A 14599-nucleotide genomic window follows, 5' to 3' on the forward strand; every position below is an offset into this window, starting at 1 on the left:
CGTTTTAGCCATTTATTTAGGAAAGGGTTCTTTACAGTAAGAGTGATTAAGATGTGGAATGCATTGCCACAGGAAGTAGTTATGGCAAACTCTATACCTGCATTTAAAGGGGTCTTAGATGCTTTCCTTGTGTTGAAAGACATCCATGGCTACAATTACTAGGTAATGCCTAATGATGTTGATCCAGGGATTTTATCTGATTGCCATCTGGAGTCGGGAAGGAATTTTTTCCCATTTGGGGCTAATTGAACCATGCCTTGTAAGGGTTTTTCGCCTTCCTCTGGATCAACAGGGATATGTGAGGGAGCAGGCTGGTGTTGTACTTTGTTCTCTGGTTGAACTCGATGGACGTATGTCTTTTTTCAACCCAAATAACTATGTAACTACCATAGTCATATGTTCATTTTATTGTGGGGTTAATTTTTAGTGGGAAGCCAATTAACTTATCTGTATGTTTTTGAGATGTGGGAGGAAAACAGATTTCCCGGTGAAAACCCACGCAGACACAGGGATAACTGTATGTTCAGATAGCTTTCTGGCAGGGATTTGGACCAGAGACCTCATGTTGCATGGTGAGAGTGCTCTTCAGTAAGCCACCATGCTGCCCAACTCTGGATTGGCCATGCATTAGATAACAGTCAGCCCTCTAACAACGGACATTTTTTATTATAATCTCTACCACTAGTAGTACTGATTCGTGTAAAACATTTAAAGAATACCAGAGCTGAAAAGATTGGGAAAAACAGGGGGAGCAGGCATGTACAGGGAGCGGGTCTAATGGCCACCGCTCGCCATGCTCTCCTCTGTCCCCCTCCTTTCATAGCTAAATAGTCAAAAGGGTGGAGGGTGATGGACATCTTGGGAAAAGAAGCACAGAAACAACGGGAGCCCAATAGCGCAGTATGTTACTTTATATATGGAAAAAATAGCTTGAAGTAAAACGTATACTCACAGAGGTAGGCTGCGTGAGGAGCAACCAACCACATAGAGCAGGTGGAGAATACAAGCCTGTCTCCACTCGGGTACCTCCAGGACTAGCGTGGTCACACTCCAAGAAATAAAGAAGGAACGGTACCACAAGTGGTGTGACCACTGTAGATTACGACTTCCTCCCCTTTCTGAAGAGGGGGATGTGGAGCTAGCACAGCAATGGTGAAGAGGCGCCCAGTTGGAAGTTAAAAACCAATTAGACTCGAAGAAAATACGGTGGCTTACCTCTCAAACGACACAACCAATATTAAGAAAAAGGTTCGGTAGGTCAGTAAAAGTGTCACAAAAAAATCAGTCTTTAGACCGTAGGAGTTTTTTTGCGATACTTTGACTGGCCTAATGAAGTGGTCATGTACCCATGAATTGCAATGCCTGTGCAAAATAAACCAAACCTTTTTCTAAATATTGGTTGTGTCATTTGAGAGGTAAGCCACCTCTAACTTTCTTTGATTTTATTTGGTTTTAACCTTAGTTTTATTTCAACTGGGCTCCTCTTCACCATTGCTGTTTGTAGCTAAATGCCATCCAGCAGCCTCTTCTGGGTCGCTGGAATTATGCAACAGTGTGCAGGTGCTGGGCCAGCTGTGTGCGTCGTATAGCATGTGGCCATGGCTGAGAGTGCTCTGTGCATGACATAATCGTGACATCATTCGTAGAGTGCGCCCGGGCACTGTCACGCACTGTAGGATGCGCACAGCCGGCCTAGCACCTGTACACTGATACCTGAGCATTTACCTTAAGGGCAGCGGTGGCCATCAGGACAGCTGCCTGTGTTTCTCCTAATCTTTTCAGCTCTGTTATTCTTTAATGCATGTCTGAAAGCAGACTTTCAAAATAGAAAATTAAAGATTTAGTATACTATACATACAATCATATAGATATTACAAAAAACAGAACCTTAAAGGATGCATCAGGGGGAAAAAAAGAGCTTTACTTATCCGGGGATTCCTGCAGCCTCTGGCAGCTGTCCTGTGCCCTCACCGCAGCTCTGGTGGCTCCCGGTCCCCTCCGGTTCACATCTCGCCAGGTCGGCATCTACCGCACCTGTGCAAGCGCCTTTGTCAATCATTCACACATTGTCTTGAGCATTCGGCTGGCGAGTTCGGCATCTGCACTGAAGCAGCATCGAGGGCACTGCCAGGGCCTGGAGGAAGCCCCGGGTAAGTAAAGCTCAATTTTCTTCCTTGATGCTTCCTTTAAACACCTGAGGCGTTGTAAAAATGTAATCTAATATGAAGCGACATGGTGGCGTAGCAGATTGCTGTCTTGTCTTTAGGTGCCTGGGCACCAGGTTCAAATCTGGGTCAGGACAGCTATCTGCATGGCATTTGTTTGTTCCTCCTGTATTGGGGTGGGTTTCCTCTGGGGACTCCTGTTTTGTCCCAAATACTTAATAGACCATTTCCTCCTCCCCCCCCCCCACCTTCCCAACATGCCTGCTCCATCGATGATTCAATCTATTTTGGGCCGAAGTTGGTAAAATGCCTTGATCAGATATGCTGGAAAATGTCAAAACCTACGTGGTCGATGGGTGAGTTGTGGTAACCACATGCAATATCGCAACGTACACAACAAATCCTGGCTGCTGTCCCTATAAGTGTAAATTGTGTGCCCACCTTCCCCTGGTGCCCATGTGCAGTGATAAGTACTCACCTGTCTCGCTGGCGTGACTCTCAACCTCCTCCGCCATCACCCCGTGTGGCACCAGGTGCATGTGTGTGACATCACATGTAGTAACAGTAAAAGGAAGACATGGATATGATAGTGGCTGAGGCCAGGAGTCATGCCAGCGAGACACTGCATGGGAAGTGGGAATTTTACACTCGGGGGAGGGGGGGGGCATGCGTCAGTGGAGATGATGTCATTAGACCGATTTTGGATAGATTTCATGTTGAAATTTATCTGAATGTGGTCTGCGGTGTATGGGCAGGCAACAAATCTCTCCGATTAGATTTGATCAGAAACAGATTTGTCTCATTGTCAACTCTGATCTCGTAACGGGACTAAGTCATGTGCCACTTCTTTGTCCATGAGGCCTCCTCCCTGTCTAATGTCTAAATTAATGTACAACAATTTAAATGTAAAATGGGGAGATTTTAATGTAGAATTCTTGCTGCCATAATTACAAGAAAGATGTGATGTTCTTTATTGACTGTATAACTGTACAATTAATCAACAAGAATCTACTGACACAAGCATGGGTATACCAACCTATTTAGTTATTGATTTTGATAGATATATAGATAGATAGATAGATAGATAGATAGATAGATAGATAGATAGATAGATAGATAGATAGATAGATAGATAGATAGATAGATAGATTTCTAAATTGCATGCAGTTTTCCCAGGTAACTGTATGATCCAATGATGAGTGTAAATAAAGCAGTCTCACCTGTAGGCTGTCCCCATGAACATATATTTGGGATACGGGTTCACTGCGAATATAAATGTTCTCAATTTTTTCTGGTGCTATGTACTCTCCTTGTGCAAGCTTGAATATGTGCTTTTTCCTGTCAATGATCTTTAGTGTTCCATTCTGCATTATGAAAATTAAAACACTGATGAGATATATTTGCATTAAGAAAAAAACTTTGATATTTCCAACTTAATGAAACAGCTGACTTACCGGTAACCATTTTCCAATGTCTCCTGTGTATAACCAGCCATTCTCATCTAATGCTTCCAGTGTCTTTTCTTTGTCTTTAAGATACCCCTTAAAAACATTAGGTCCCTTGACGCATATCTAAAATACATAGTAGCAATTAGAAATGTATCAAGTTTCCAGACGAGCTGTGAGCTTATTTGGAACGCATCATTATCACAATAAAACTGAAAGAGAATGATTAATGATACAATGATATCAATGTTATAGTGTGATGTTCTTGTTGCTCTTTCTCAGGCATTCTATCTTTGCGCATCTGATATTTGACTTGTATTTTATCTTAAACAGTAGTAGGACTAGTACTATATGTTTATCTTATTAAGTCACATCACTTCGGGAATGCTTTTATAACACTAAGAATGCTATATCCTAAAACATTTCTAATAAATATACTACCTAATAAAATGCAATTAGCAACAATACCTAAAAACATACACTAGCAATGCATTTGTTCCGGGTATTACACAGGGATGCAAGTAGTTCCGAATAGCTATTAGACTGAGCAGGTCGAATAGCTTTACCGGAGGACAACGTTGGGGCGATGGACCAGACTGAGGAACAGGAAGACTATACTATCCACAGCCTTCCCTCTACTAAGGTAAATATAAAAACCTGAAGTAAGTTTTCTCAATTTAGGTTTACTTTAAAGGGACACTTAAGTCGAAAAAAAAAATGAGTTTTACTCACCTAGGGCTTCCAATAGCCCCCTGCAGCTGTCCGGTGCCCTCGCCGTCTCTCTCCGATCCTCCTGGCCCCGCCGGCAGCCACTTCCTGTTTCGGTGACAGGAGCTGACAGGCTGGGGACGCGAGTGATTCTTCGCGTTCCTGGCCACAATAGCGCCATCTATGCTGCTATAGCATATATCATATACCATATAGCAGCATAGAGGGTGCTAATGTGTCTGGGAACGCGAAGAATCACTCGCCTCCCCAGCCTGTCAGCTCCTGTCACCGAAACAGGAAGTGGCTGCCGGCGGGGCCAGGAGGATCGGAGGGAGACGGCGAGGGCACCGGACAGCTGCAGAGGGCTATTGGAAGCCCTAGGTGAGTAAAACTCATTTTTTTTGTTTGACTTAAGTGTCCCTTTAAACTACAAAATGAATTGCCCCTATTTGCATTATATAAGATATTGTATTTATATGACGACTCACCCAGCTGGCGCTCAAATCCAAGGCAGCATTAAATACTATTCCACCCCCGAGTCATAGCAACTTGGAGGGAGGAGTCATTTGGGGTCCGGTTCAAATTAAAGCTCAAATTACCCTTACAAGCCCTGTGCAGTATAACATTACTGCTATGGTGGCACCTAGTTTTGGTGCAGAAACCACCTGCTTCGGATTAACCTACTTTTGCTACCTAATAAGACATACCTACTTACACATAACTTGAGACTATACAGCCTAAAATTTACATTGCGTGTATCAAGTTCTCAACAAAACATAATGACTTGCCAGGTCTTTTCTTGGCAAATCGCCGGCACAGCCCCATGTGCACTGGTTTCTGGAGCTCAGCCCTGCTCCCTTGCAGACAAGTGCCATGGAGATCGGAGAAAGAATGTGCCACGGAAGCGCTCCAAGGGGGTGGGGCCAAAAGGTCAGAAGTCAGCGCTCAGGGGGCGAGTTGCAAAAAAAGACCTGACAAGTCATTATACATTTTTTTTAAAGAAAATAATAAACTCAATGGGTTCTATTCACAAAACTTCTCATAAATAACTTATTTATCACCTAAGTGATAAAAATACCCTTTCAGGACATTAACAAGCTAAATAATCAATTAAAGTAAGTTGTTCCTGACTTAATTTTAATATTACTTTTCTTACCTTAATTATATTATATTTTTACTCTTTGAGAGCTTAAAAATGTAACATAGATAAGTTGTAAACAGAGGAAACCAGGTGAAATGGCTTTGTGAATCATGCCTAATGTCCTTTAAAGAGACTCTGTAACAAATTTTTCAGCCTTAGTTCTTCTATCCTATAAGTTCCTATGCCTGTTCTAATCTGCTCTGGCTTACTGCAGTCTTTCCTAACTGCACGGTCTCTGTAATAAATCAATGTATCTTTCCTCTGTCCTGTTTGTCGGGCTAAGGCTTGATTGTGTGGAATGTGCAGGGCTGCTTGTGATTGGTAGAAGCGATACACACCCTCTGCAGGCCCCCTGCACACTCTGAATGACTCACACACTATGCTTAGCTGAGCCTATTAGAAGCTGGTTAGTTTGTTTGTAAACACTGCCTAAAACTGTTAATTACAAGCCAGGATTGCAGCAGAGAGTGGCAGAAACAGCACAGATGGGCACAGGAGAAAATAATGAATAAATTGGTATGCTTTTTATTGTAAGAATATTAGAGTACAGATTCTCTTTAATGAAATGTTCCTATTTTCACTGCTGTACTACTACATTTGAAACTAATTGGGATACAAAAGATGCATCTTACCCGAATGATTTGCACACCTACGTACACTAACCTAATTACATAATCCTAATTAATTAATTCAATCAAAATACTCTAAAAACGTAATTATTATACAATAAGCTTTTATTTATATTTTCATGAGTGGAGCTATACTTCCCTCCAGTGGCCATATATGGCATTTTACTCTGCTGTTAAGATTTTTTTACTCTCTTTCTGACATATACAAATGAGATACATACAAATTAAGAGGATGAGGATTACTGTATTTTGATAAAGACATCAACAAGTACCTGCAATCCCTTACAAATTCCCCCCCCCCCCTCCCCCAAGATCTAGTTACCCGTTGCTTCCTCCTAGCATCCATCTGTCCCTCGCCGCAGCTCCAGTGTTTTCCGGGATCACCTCCGCTGCAGAAGCTGACCTCACCATGAATCGGCATCTTATACACGAGTGTGCGACCGCGCCGCTTGTGATCGCGCTCACGTGGCCTGGAGCATTCTGCGCAGGTGCAGAAGTACTTTGCCTGAGCAGGACCCTCCAGTAGAGATGGGAAGTTCGGATCTTTTCAATGATCTGGATGATTCGAATCGGATCATTGAAAAGATCCGGATCTTTGATCCGAATCTCGGATCATTTTACTACCGAAGCATTCGGGGGTTGTAATGACTAGCAGGGCAGGAGAAGGAGAGGGGGGTGGACACACAGAGAAGGGGAGAAGATGCACAGAGGGCAGGGAGTGGACAGAGAAGGGAGGAGGGAAGCAGAGAGCAGAAATGTTTGCTTGCACACAATACCCACATGCTGCAATCATGCTTTACATATATTTCACCTACATGTTCATCTGTATACCTTGAATGGAAACGTCGCACAGTGAAATAAAGCATTCCCCAAAGATAAGTGCAGCTGTTTAGTGCCGAGTGCAGGAGGATCATATTACGCTGCAATCACAGTGCCTGCAAAGTTACTGAGCTGTGCTGAGCTGAGCCAAAAGTTTCCAATGTGTTCACTGTGCAGCACTACGGAACAAACAGCCTATAATGAGCAGCACATTGCAGCCAGTATGTGTGCTCTACACATATCTGGCAGTGGCACCCATGTCCCCTCCTCTACCTGTCCCTGCAAGGCTGGCTCCCCTGAGTCCCCTCCAACAGAGCGATCCATCTCTGCTCTGCTTCTAGGACCCCGCTGCCCGCTGAGAGGGGGCGTGTCGCTCCTGGCCCCGCCCCTTTTGCGATCCGAATCACTCATTTTGATGATTCAGATGATTCGACTCACAAAATAGATTCGGATCAAAGATCCGAATCGTTCATGATCCGGACAACACTACCCTCCAGGCCACGTTAGCGCAAACGAGAGCACCATGCCCGTGCGCTCACACAGGTGCAGAAAATGCCTGCAGCAGAGGGGATCCCAGAACACCGAAGCTGTGGCGAGGGACAGATAGGCTGCCAGGGGCTGGAGGAAGCAACAGGTAAGTAGATCTTGTTTTTTTTTTTTTTCAACTCACACCTGTCCTTTAAATGCAAACTACTGTAAGGCTAAGTTCACAGTGGAAGCTGCAGTGCATTCCCTGTTAAAACAGGAATGCAACAGAGGGGAAAAGTCACATCAAACATTAAAATGGTATCATCCTGATTCAAAACGTTTTGCTTTTACTGATGGCTAACACGGTACAATACTCTATTGCTACAATCGAACATTATGCATGTGTTACATTGCATACACAGAAGAATACACTCAATGAAAAGTATTCTTCACTGCCACTGTCAGCGTGTGCATTATGCTGTAATGCACTGCATGCTCCACATTGGGACCACATTGCACCGGATGCACTCTGAACGTTGCGTAGACTTACACTTTCAGTGCAATACTGCTTGTTAAAATGCCTCCATTACATCGCACCACAATGCCCAACTGTGAACATAGCCTAAATGTGCAGATTTGGTGATTAAGTACTGTATGCGTAGTACATGGAGCAGTGGAATAACACTAGCACACCTTAACCACTTCGCATCCAGACCTTGTTTTCCCCTTATTGACCAGAGCAGTTTTGACACTTTAGCAGTGTCCCTTTTTAATTAGCAATAACTTCATCTGTACTTGTGCCACTTAAATTATCTATATATCGTTTTTTTCAAGACAAACTAAGCTTTCATTGGGGGTATTTGGTACAAAGTAAAATGTTCCTCTCTATGCATTTTAATGGGAAAAAGTGGGAACATTTTTAAAAAATGCATTGTTTCTCAATTTTGACCAATTCCTGTTTGGAAATAAAAAGTGCGATTGACATAAAAACTGTGCCGCCAGTTAAAGTCGCCCCAGTATAGATATCCAGATGTGTCCCCAGTATCACCGCCTCCCCCAGTATATTCAGATGTGTCCCCAATATCAGCCCCCCTAGCATAGCCACATGTGTCCCCTGCGTTTGACAGCCCCAAAATAGATTGACAGACGCACCCCCAGGAATAGTGCCCCTCTTTATAGCCATATGTGTCCCCGGATCAGGATTAACTCCATTATGGCCAGGTGTACCCCCAGGATTAGTGCTGCCCCCATTATAGACAAATGTGCCCCCAGTATATGATTACTGCCCCCCCAGTTGCCCAGATGCACCAAATTAGTAAATCCTCCCCTCCCCTTAGTCAATTAGATGCCCCCCAACAAATATGTAACCCCCCCTTTTATTTATCCTACCCCCACCCCCCAGGATCGATAGCCAGATGCCCCTCCCATGAGGCAGCCCCCTCCGTGCAAAAATCCTAAAAAAAATCCAACAGCAAGCAGCCTCACTCACCTACCTCATTCCTGCGACTGTCCTGAAGCCCGATCCTCTGTTCTCCGCTCTGCAGTCAGCCGCATATTGCCGGTAACCCGGGTCCCGGCTTGAAGACGTCATCAAGCCGGGACCCGGGTTTCCGGCAATATGCGTCTGAATGCAGAGCGGTGATCGGAGGATCAGGCTTCAGGATCGTCGCAGGAACGAGGTAGGTGAGTGAGGCTGCTTGCTGGATGATTTTTTTTACTATTTGTGTGCCGAGGGGGACAGATGAAGGATCGCTGCAGTTCACTACTGCAGCGATCATTCATGGGAGGGGGGTGGACTAATTGGCCAAAAGGGAACATGTTCCCTTCCTCCAATTAGTATTGCAGCTGACAGTGCCGGAGGGTGCGCTCTGAAGCACACCCGACCGTGCACAGCAGGGCTGCAGCCAGGTCAGTATATCTACATCACTGTGGCTTGGAGGGTGCCACAGCTGACGTAGATATACTGTAGTGGTGGGGAAAGTGGTTAAGGAGCTGTCACAAAAATGTTCATGTTTGACAGATGAAAAGCACCAAATTAGAGGCAGCTAGATCCTCCTCAGGGACAGGCAAAGCAGGGCCAGTTCTCTCATGAAGCAAGGTGAAACATTTGCATCAGGCTCAGAGATTTCAGGGACAGCATTTTTGTACTGTGTGTACCTTCCTGAGATGAGCAGCTTGTTTGTCACAGACTCACAGCCAGCCATTGTGCTATTGTGTTGAGCTGCAGCATGTCATGTGACAACATTAAATGAAGCAGAGTAAATTGTCGATTGCTGTGTGCGATCATGCCAAATCGGGTGGTGGAGGCGCATCCTCACCAGTTTGCCTTTGGCAGCACAAAGTCTAGAACCGGCCCTGAGGCAAAGCTTACTGAGTCTCTTACTCTCAGTTGTTCAGTTGCAGAATATTACTTTTTGGTCTTTTTTAGCCCTTATACCTTCCTAGTGGTTTTGGATCACGATAAGCTATCTGAGTACTCTGTAGTACTGGTCCAAGCCCTATCCCTCGGAGCCCTATCAATTCATGCCATGCACTGATCAGAAAGTCTGAAACAGCTGTATTCATGTTGGATTGGTGTGGCTTTCTGTCTGGCTTTATGGGGCATAAAGAGATAATTTGCATATTCAGGAGTGATACATCATGGGAAACCGTACATGCTCACTTAAAGCTGAATTATTGCTAATACCTTCTGTTTTAAGAACGCAAAATTATATTTAGCATCACTTTTTTAGTAGGAGGGCTTTTCTGTCTCTTAGCCTTTTATACTCTCATCTGGGTTCTGGGTCATCATCATTGGCTATCTGGGTACTCTGTAGTACTGGTCAAACTACTATCCCATAGAGTCATATCAATCCATGCCATGCACTGATGTGGACCAGAATATTTGAAACAATTGTATACATGTTGGATTGGTGTGCCTAAAATTTATAAGCTATAGGCTCACTATACTCCAGCGGTTCTGATTGTGTGTCTGGCTTTCAGGGACATAAAGAAATTCGGGAGTGATGCATCATGGGAAACCATACTTGCTCACTTAAAGTAAACCTGAGACAGTTCTATTTTACTTACCTGGGGCTTCTTCCAGCCCCCCGTATCCTTGCAGGTCCCTTGCTTTCCTCCATATCTGTTCCATCATGCCATTGTGACCCTCCGAAAACTCGCCAACTGGACCACTCACAGGCTTCCGCGTAGGCACCACCTTGGTCACATGCCTCCTTAATCGCGATCCCGAGACAAGGAGGCGCACAGTCGGGGCTATGCAGATGCAGTCTTTCATAGGGGGACAGTGCCACAACAGAGTGGACCAAGAGGACCTGGAAGGATATGGGGGACTGGAAGCAGCCCCAGGTGAGTAAACTAGAACTTGTTCCGCCTGTCTCAAGTTTACTTTAAAGGATACATGAGACCTACAAAAGAATCTTTAGCTTTACTTATCTGTAACCTTTAAAGGGATCCTTAAGTCAGCTGAAAAAAAGATTTTCACTTACCTGGGGTTTCTACCAGCCCGCTGCAGCCGTCCTGTGCCCACGTAGCCACTCCCCAATTTTCCAGTCCCCTGCCATGGGTTAGTTTCGTTTTTGTCGACTCGGTGCATTGGTGAATGGCACTGGCTGCAGGGGCCGGTAGAAGCCCTAGGTAAGTGAAACCCTTTTTTTTCAGCTGACTTAAGGATCCCTTTAAAGCTGAATTTTTGCAAATACCTTCTGTTTTAAAAAGGCAAAATTATATTTAGCTCTGTCAATGAAAAAGGTATAACCACAGCACTGAATGACTAGTAATAAAATATTTTACATACCTCCCCTTCTCCTTTAGAGGCAAAATAGTTCATGTCTTCTACATCAACTAGTTTTATATAATTGCAGGGTAATGGTGCTCCCACATGTCCTGTGAATAAAACCCATGAACACATGGTATAAGCTGAAACTATCATCGACATATTATCTTGAAACATGTTACATTACACTATAACTGGTGGAATTATTGACCTCCAGCAACTGGTTGTCTGTCTGTGACTACAGATCCTTTGTTAACATTGCAGATTCTTGCTATGTATATATACACCCCTGTGTACTTCATTTGGAGATCAGGGGCGTATATATAGGCACTGTTTACTTACCGCTGCCAAACGCAATTCCCGTGCCGTTTCCGTTCGCCTTTGTTGTATCCCCGTCGTTCCGTGATCGGGGTATGAGAATCAGCTGTTCCCAACCCTGATCGCCATGCCTATGAGAGCTTGTGGCAGTGAGATGCAGCTCTCATTCAAAACCAAAAGCAAACTGTTACACACACACTAGTTCCTGTCTACTATTAACAACAGACGGAACTAAGTGTAGTGCCATCTTGTGTCCAAATATACCATCATACACTTTTACATTCAAAAATGTTATTTATTATTTTTTATCCCCTTCCACCCCTATCACATAGTTACCAAAATAAAATACTTGTAAAAAATAAATAAAAAAAACCTACATAAATAGTTACCTTAGGGACTTTTTTTTAATACAGTGGAATGCGAAAGTTTGGGCAACCTTCTTAATCGTCAGGATTTTCCTGTATAAATTGTTGATTGTTATGATAAAAAAATGTCAGTTAAATATATCATATAGGAGACATACACAGTGATATTTGAGAAGTGAAATGAAGTTTATTGGATTTACAGAAATTGTGCAATAATTGTTTAAATAAAATTAGGCAGGTGCATATATTTGGGCACTGTTGTATTTTTATTGATTCCAAAACCTTTAGAACTAATAATTGGAACTCAAATTGGCTCGGTAAGCTTAATAACCCCTGATGTACATACACAGGTGAATCCAATTATGAGAATGAGTATTTAAGGGGGTCAATTGTAAGTTTGCCGTCTCTTTTAATTTTCTCTGAAGAGTAGCAACATGTGGGACTTAAAGAGACACTGAAGTGAAAAAAAAATTATGATATTATGATTTGTATGTGTAGTACAGCTAAGATATAAAACATTAAAGAGAACCCGAGGTGGCTTTGTATAACGTTAGTGGGGCACAGAGGCTGGTTGGGCACACTAACACCAGCCTCTGTTGCCCCATGGTGTGTGTCAAAGACCCCCCTGCTCGCCGCTATCCTTCCCGCAGTGCTGGCGACACGCAGCGCGTCGCCAGCACAATGTTTACCCTAGCGCTGTCTGTCAGCGCCGCTCCCCCGCCTCCTCCGCATCGCCGCTACCCGCCCTCGTCCCTTCCCTCCAATCAGCGTGAGGGAAGGGACGAGGGCGGGTAGCGGCGATGCGGAGGAGGCGGCGGAGCGGCGCTGACAGACAGCGCTAGGGTAAACATTGTGCTGGCGACACGCTGCGTGTCGCCAGCATTGCGGGGGTATAGCGGCGAGCAGGGGGGTCTTTGACACACACCATGGGGCAACAGAGGCTGGTGTTAGTGTGCCCAACCAGCCTCTGTGCCCCACTAACGTTATACAAAGCCACCTCGGGTTCTCTTTAAGATCAGATACATCAGTCTAATTGTTTCCAGTACAGGAAGAGTTAAGAAACTCCAGTTATCTCTATGCAAACAAGCCATTAACTCTCCGACTAAGTCTTAAGGCCCATACACACGTCGGATTTTTGCGAACGTCCCGTCGTTTGAACGTTCCGTCGTTCGCACGTCAAATCCGGCGTGTGTACAGACTATCGTTGGGGTGATAAGACTGAAAACCAGTCTTATCACCCGAGCGATAGTCTGTACACACGCCGGATTTGACGTGCGAACGACGGAACGTTCAAACGACGGGTCGTTCGCAAAAATCCGACGTGTGTATGGGCCTTTAGTCGTGGAGAGGGCTGTTATCTGACTTTTATTATCTCAACTGTAAGTGAACTGTTTACTTTTTCTCTGATAGAGGAGAGGTCATTACTTCACAGACTGCTCTGAAAGACTCATTTTGAATGCTGAGTGTTGTGTAATCTGCACATATTATAGAATGATGCAATGTTAGAAAAAACACTATATACGTGAAAATAAAAGTATGAGAATATTTTCTTTGCTGCTAATCTTCTAGTAATTATTCATAGTACACAACCAATTCACTATATCATATTTTTTTTTTTCGCTTCAGTGTCTCTTTAAGACAACTCTCAAATAACCTGAAGACAAAGATTGTTCACCATCATGGTTTAGGGGAAGGATACAGAAAGCTGTCTCAGAGATTTCAGCTGTCTGTTTCCACAGTTAGGAACATATGGTGGAAATGGAAGACCACAGGCTCAGGTCAAGTTAAGACTCGAAGTAGAATACCAAGAAAAATCTCGGATAAACAGAAGCGATGAATGGTGAGAACTGTCAGAGTCATCCCACAGATCAGCACCAAAGACATACATCATCTTGCTGTAGATGGGGTCACTGTGCATCATTCAACCATTCGGCGCACTTTACACAAGGAGATGCTGTATGCAGAGGAAGCCTTTTCTCCACCCACAGCACAAACCGAGCCACTTGAGGTATGCTAAAGCACATTTGCACAAGTCGGCTTCATTTTGGAATAAGGTGCTGTTGACTGCTGAAACTAAAATTGAGTTATTGGGGCATAATGAGGGGCGTTATGCATGGAGGGAAAAAAAACACAGCATTTCAAGAAAAGCACCTGCTACCTACAGTAAAATATGGTGGAGGTTCCATCATGCTGTGGGGCTGTGTGGCTGGCGCAGGGACTGGAAATCTTGCCAAAGTTGAGGGTTGCATGGATTCCACTCAGTATCAGCAGATTCTGGAGACCAATGTCCAGAATTCAGTGATAAAGCTGAAGCTGCGCCGGGGCTGGATCTTTCAACAAGACAACAACCCTAAACACTGCTCAAAATCCACTAAGGCATTCATGCAGAGGAACAAGTACAATGTTCTGGAATGGCCATCTCAGTCCCCAGACCTGAATATAATTGAAAATCTGTGGTGTGAGTTAAAGAGAGCTGTCCATGCTCAGAAGCCATCAAACCCGAATTAATTAGAGATGTTTTGTAAAGAGGAATGGTCCAAAATACCTTCAATTGGAATCCAGACTCTTATTGGAATCTACAGGAAGCGTTTAGAGGCTGTAATTTCTGCAAAAGGAGGATCTACTAAATATTGATTTCATTTCTTTTTTGTGGTGCCCAAATTTATGCACCTGCCTAATTTTGTTTAAACAATTATATGCACACAATAAACTTAATTTCACTTCTCAAATATCACTGTGTGTCTCCTATATGATATATTTAACTGA

General features: G+C 43.9%; 1 protein-coding gene and 1 long non-coding RNA gene across 5 annotated transcripts in view; one reads left to right on the top strand and one right to left on the bottom strand.

The window, feature by feature from the left end:
- The window catches only part of LOC137564090 (uncharacterized), a 73068-nt gene extending 58601 nt beyond the window's left edge, over positions 1-14467 (top strand). The window contains exon 3 of the long non-coding RNA XR_011030514.1: positions 13460-14467. This is a non-coding gene — a long non-coding RNA (uncharacterized lncRNA). The remainder of the gene's footprint in view (positions 1-13459) is intronic.
- ACSL6 (acyl-CoA synthetase long chain family member 6) overlaps positions 1-14599 on the bottom strand; it is a 316002-nt gene that overhangs the window by 30849 nt on the left and 270554 nt on the right. For all 4 annotated transcript variants that reach the window (XM_068277434.1, XM_068277435.1, XM_068277436.1 and 1 more), the window contains 3 exons: positions 11172-11260; positions 3620-3736; positions 3386-3529 (listed from right to left, as the gene is read on the bottom strand). In XM_068277434.1, coding sequence (XP_068133535.1) covers positions 3386-3529; positions 3620-3736; positions 11172-11260 — 350 coding nt within the window. The remainder of the gene's footprint in view (positions 1-3385; positions 3530-3619; positions 3737-11171; positions 11261-14599) is intronic.

This window comes from Hyperolius riggenbachi, chromosome 3 (assembly GCF_040937935.1).
Source record: "Hyperolius riggenbachi isolate aHypRig1 chromosome 3, aHypRig1.pri, whole genome shotgun sequence".
Lineage (NCBI taxonomy): Eukaryota > Metazoa > Chordata > Amphibia > Anura > Hyperoliidae > Hyperolius > Hyperolius riggenbachi.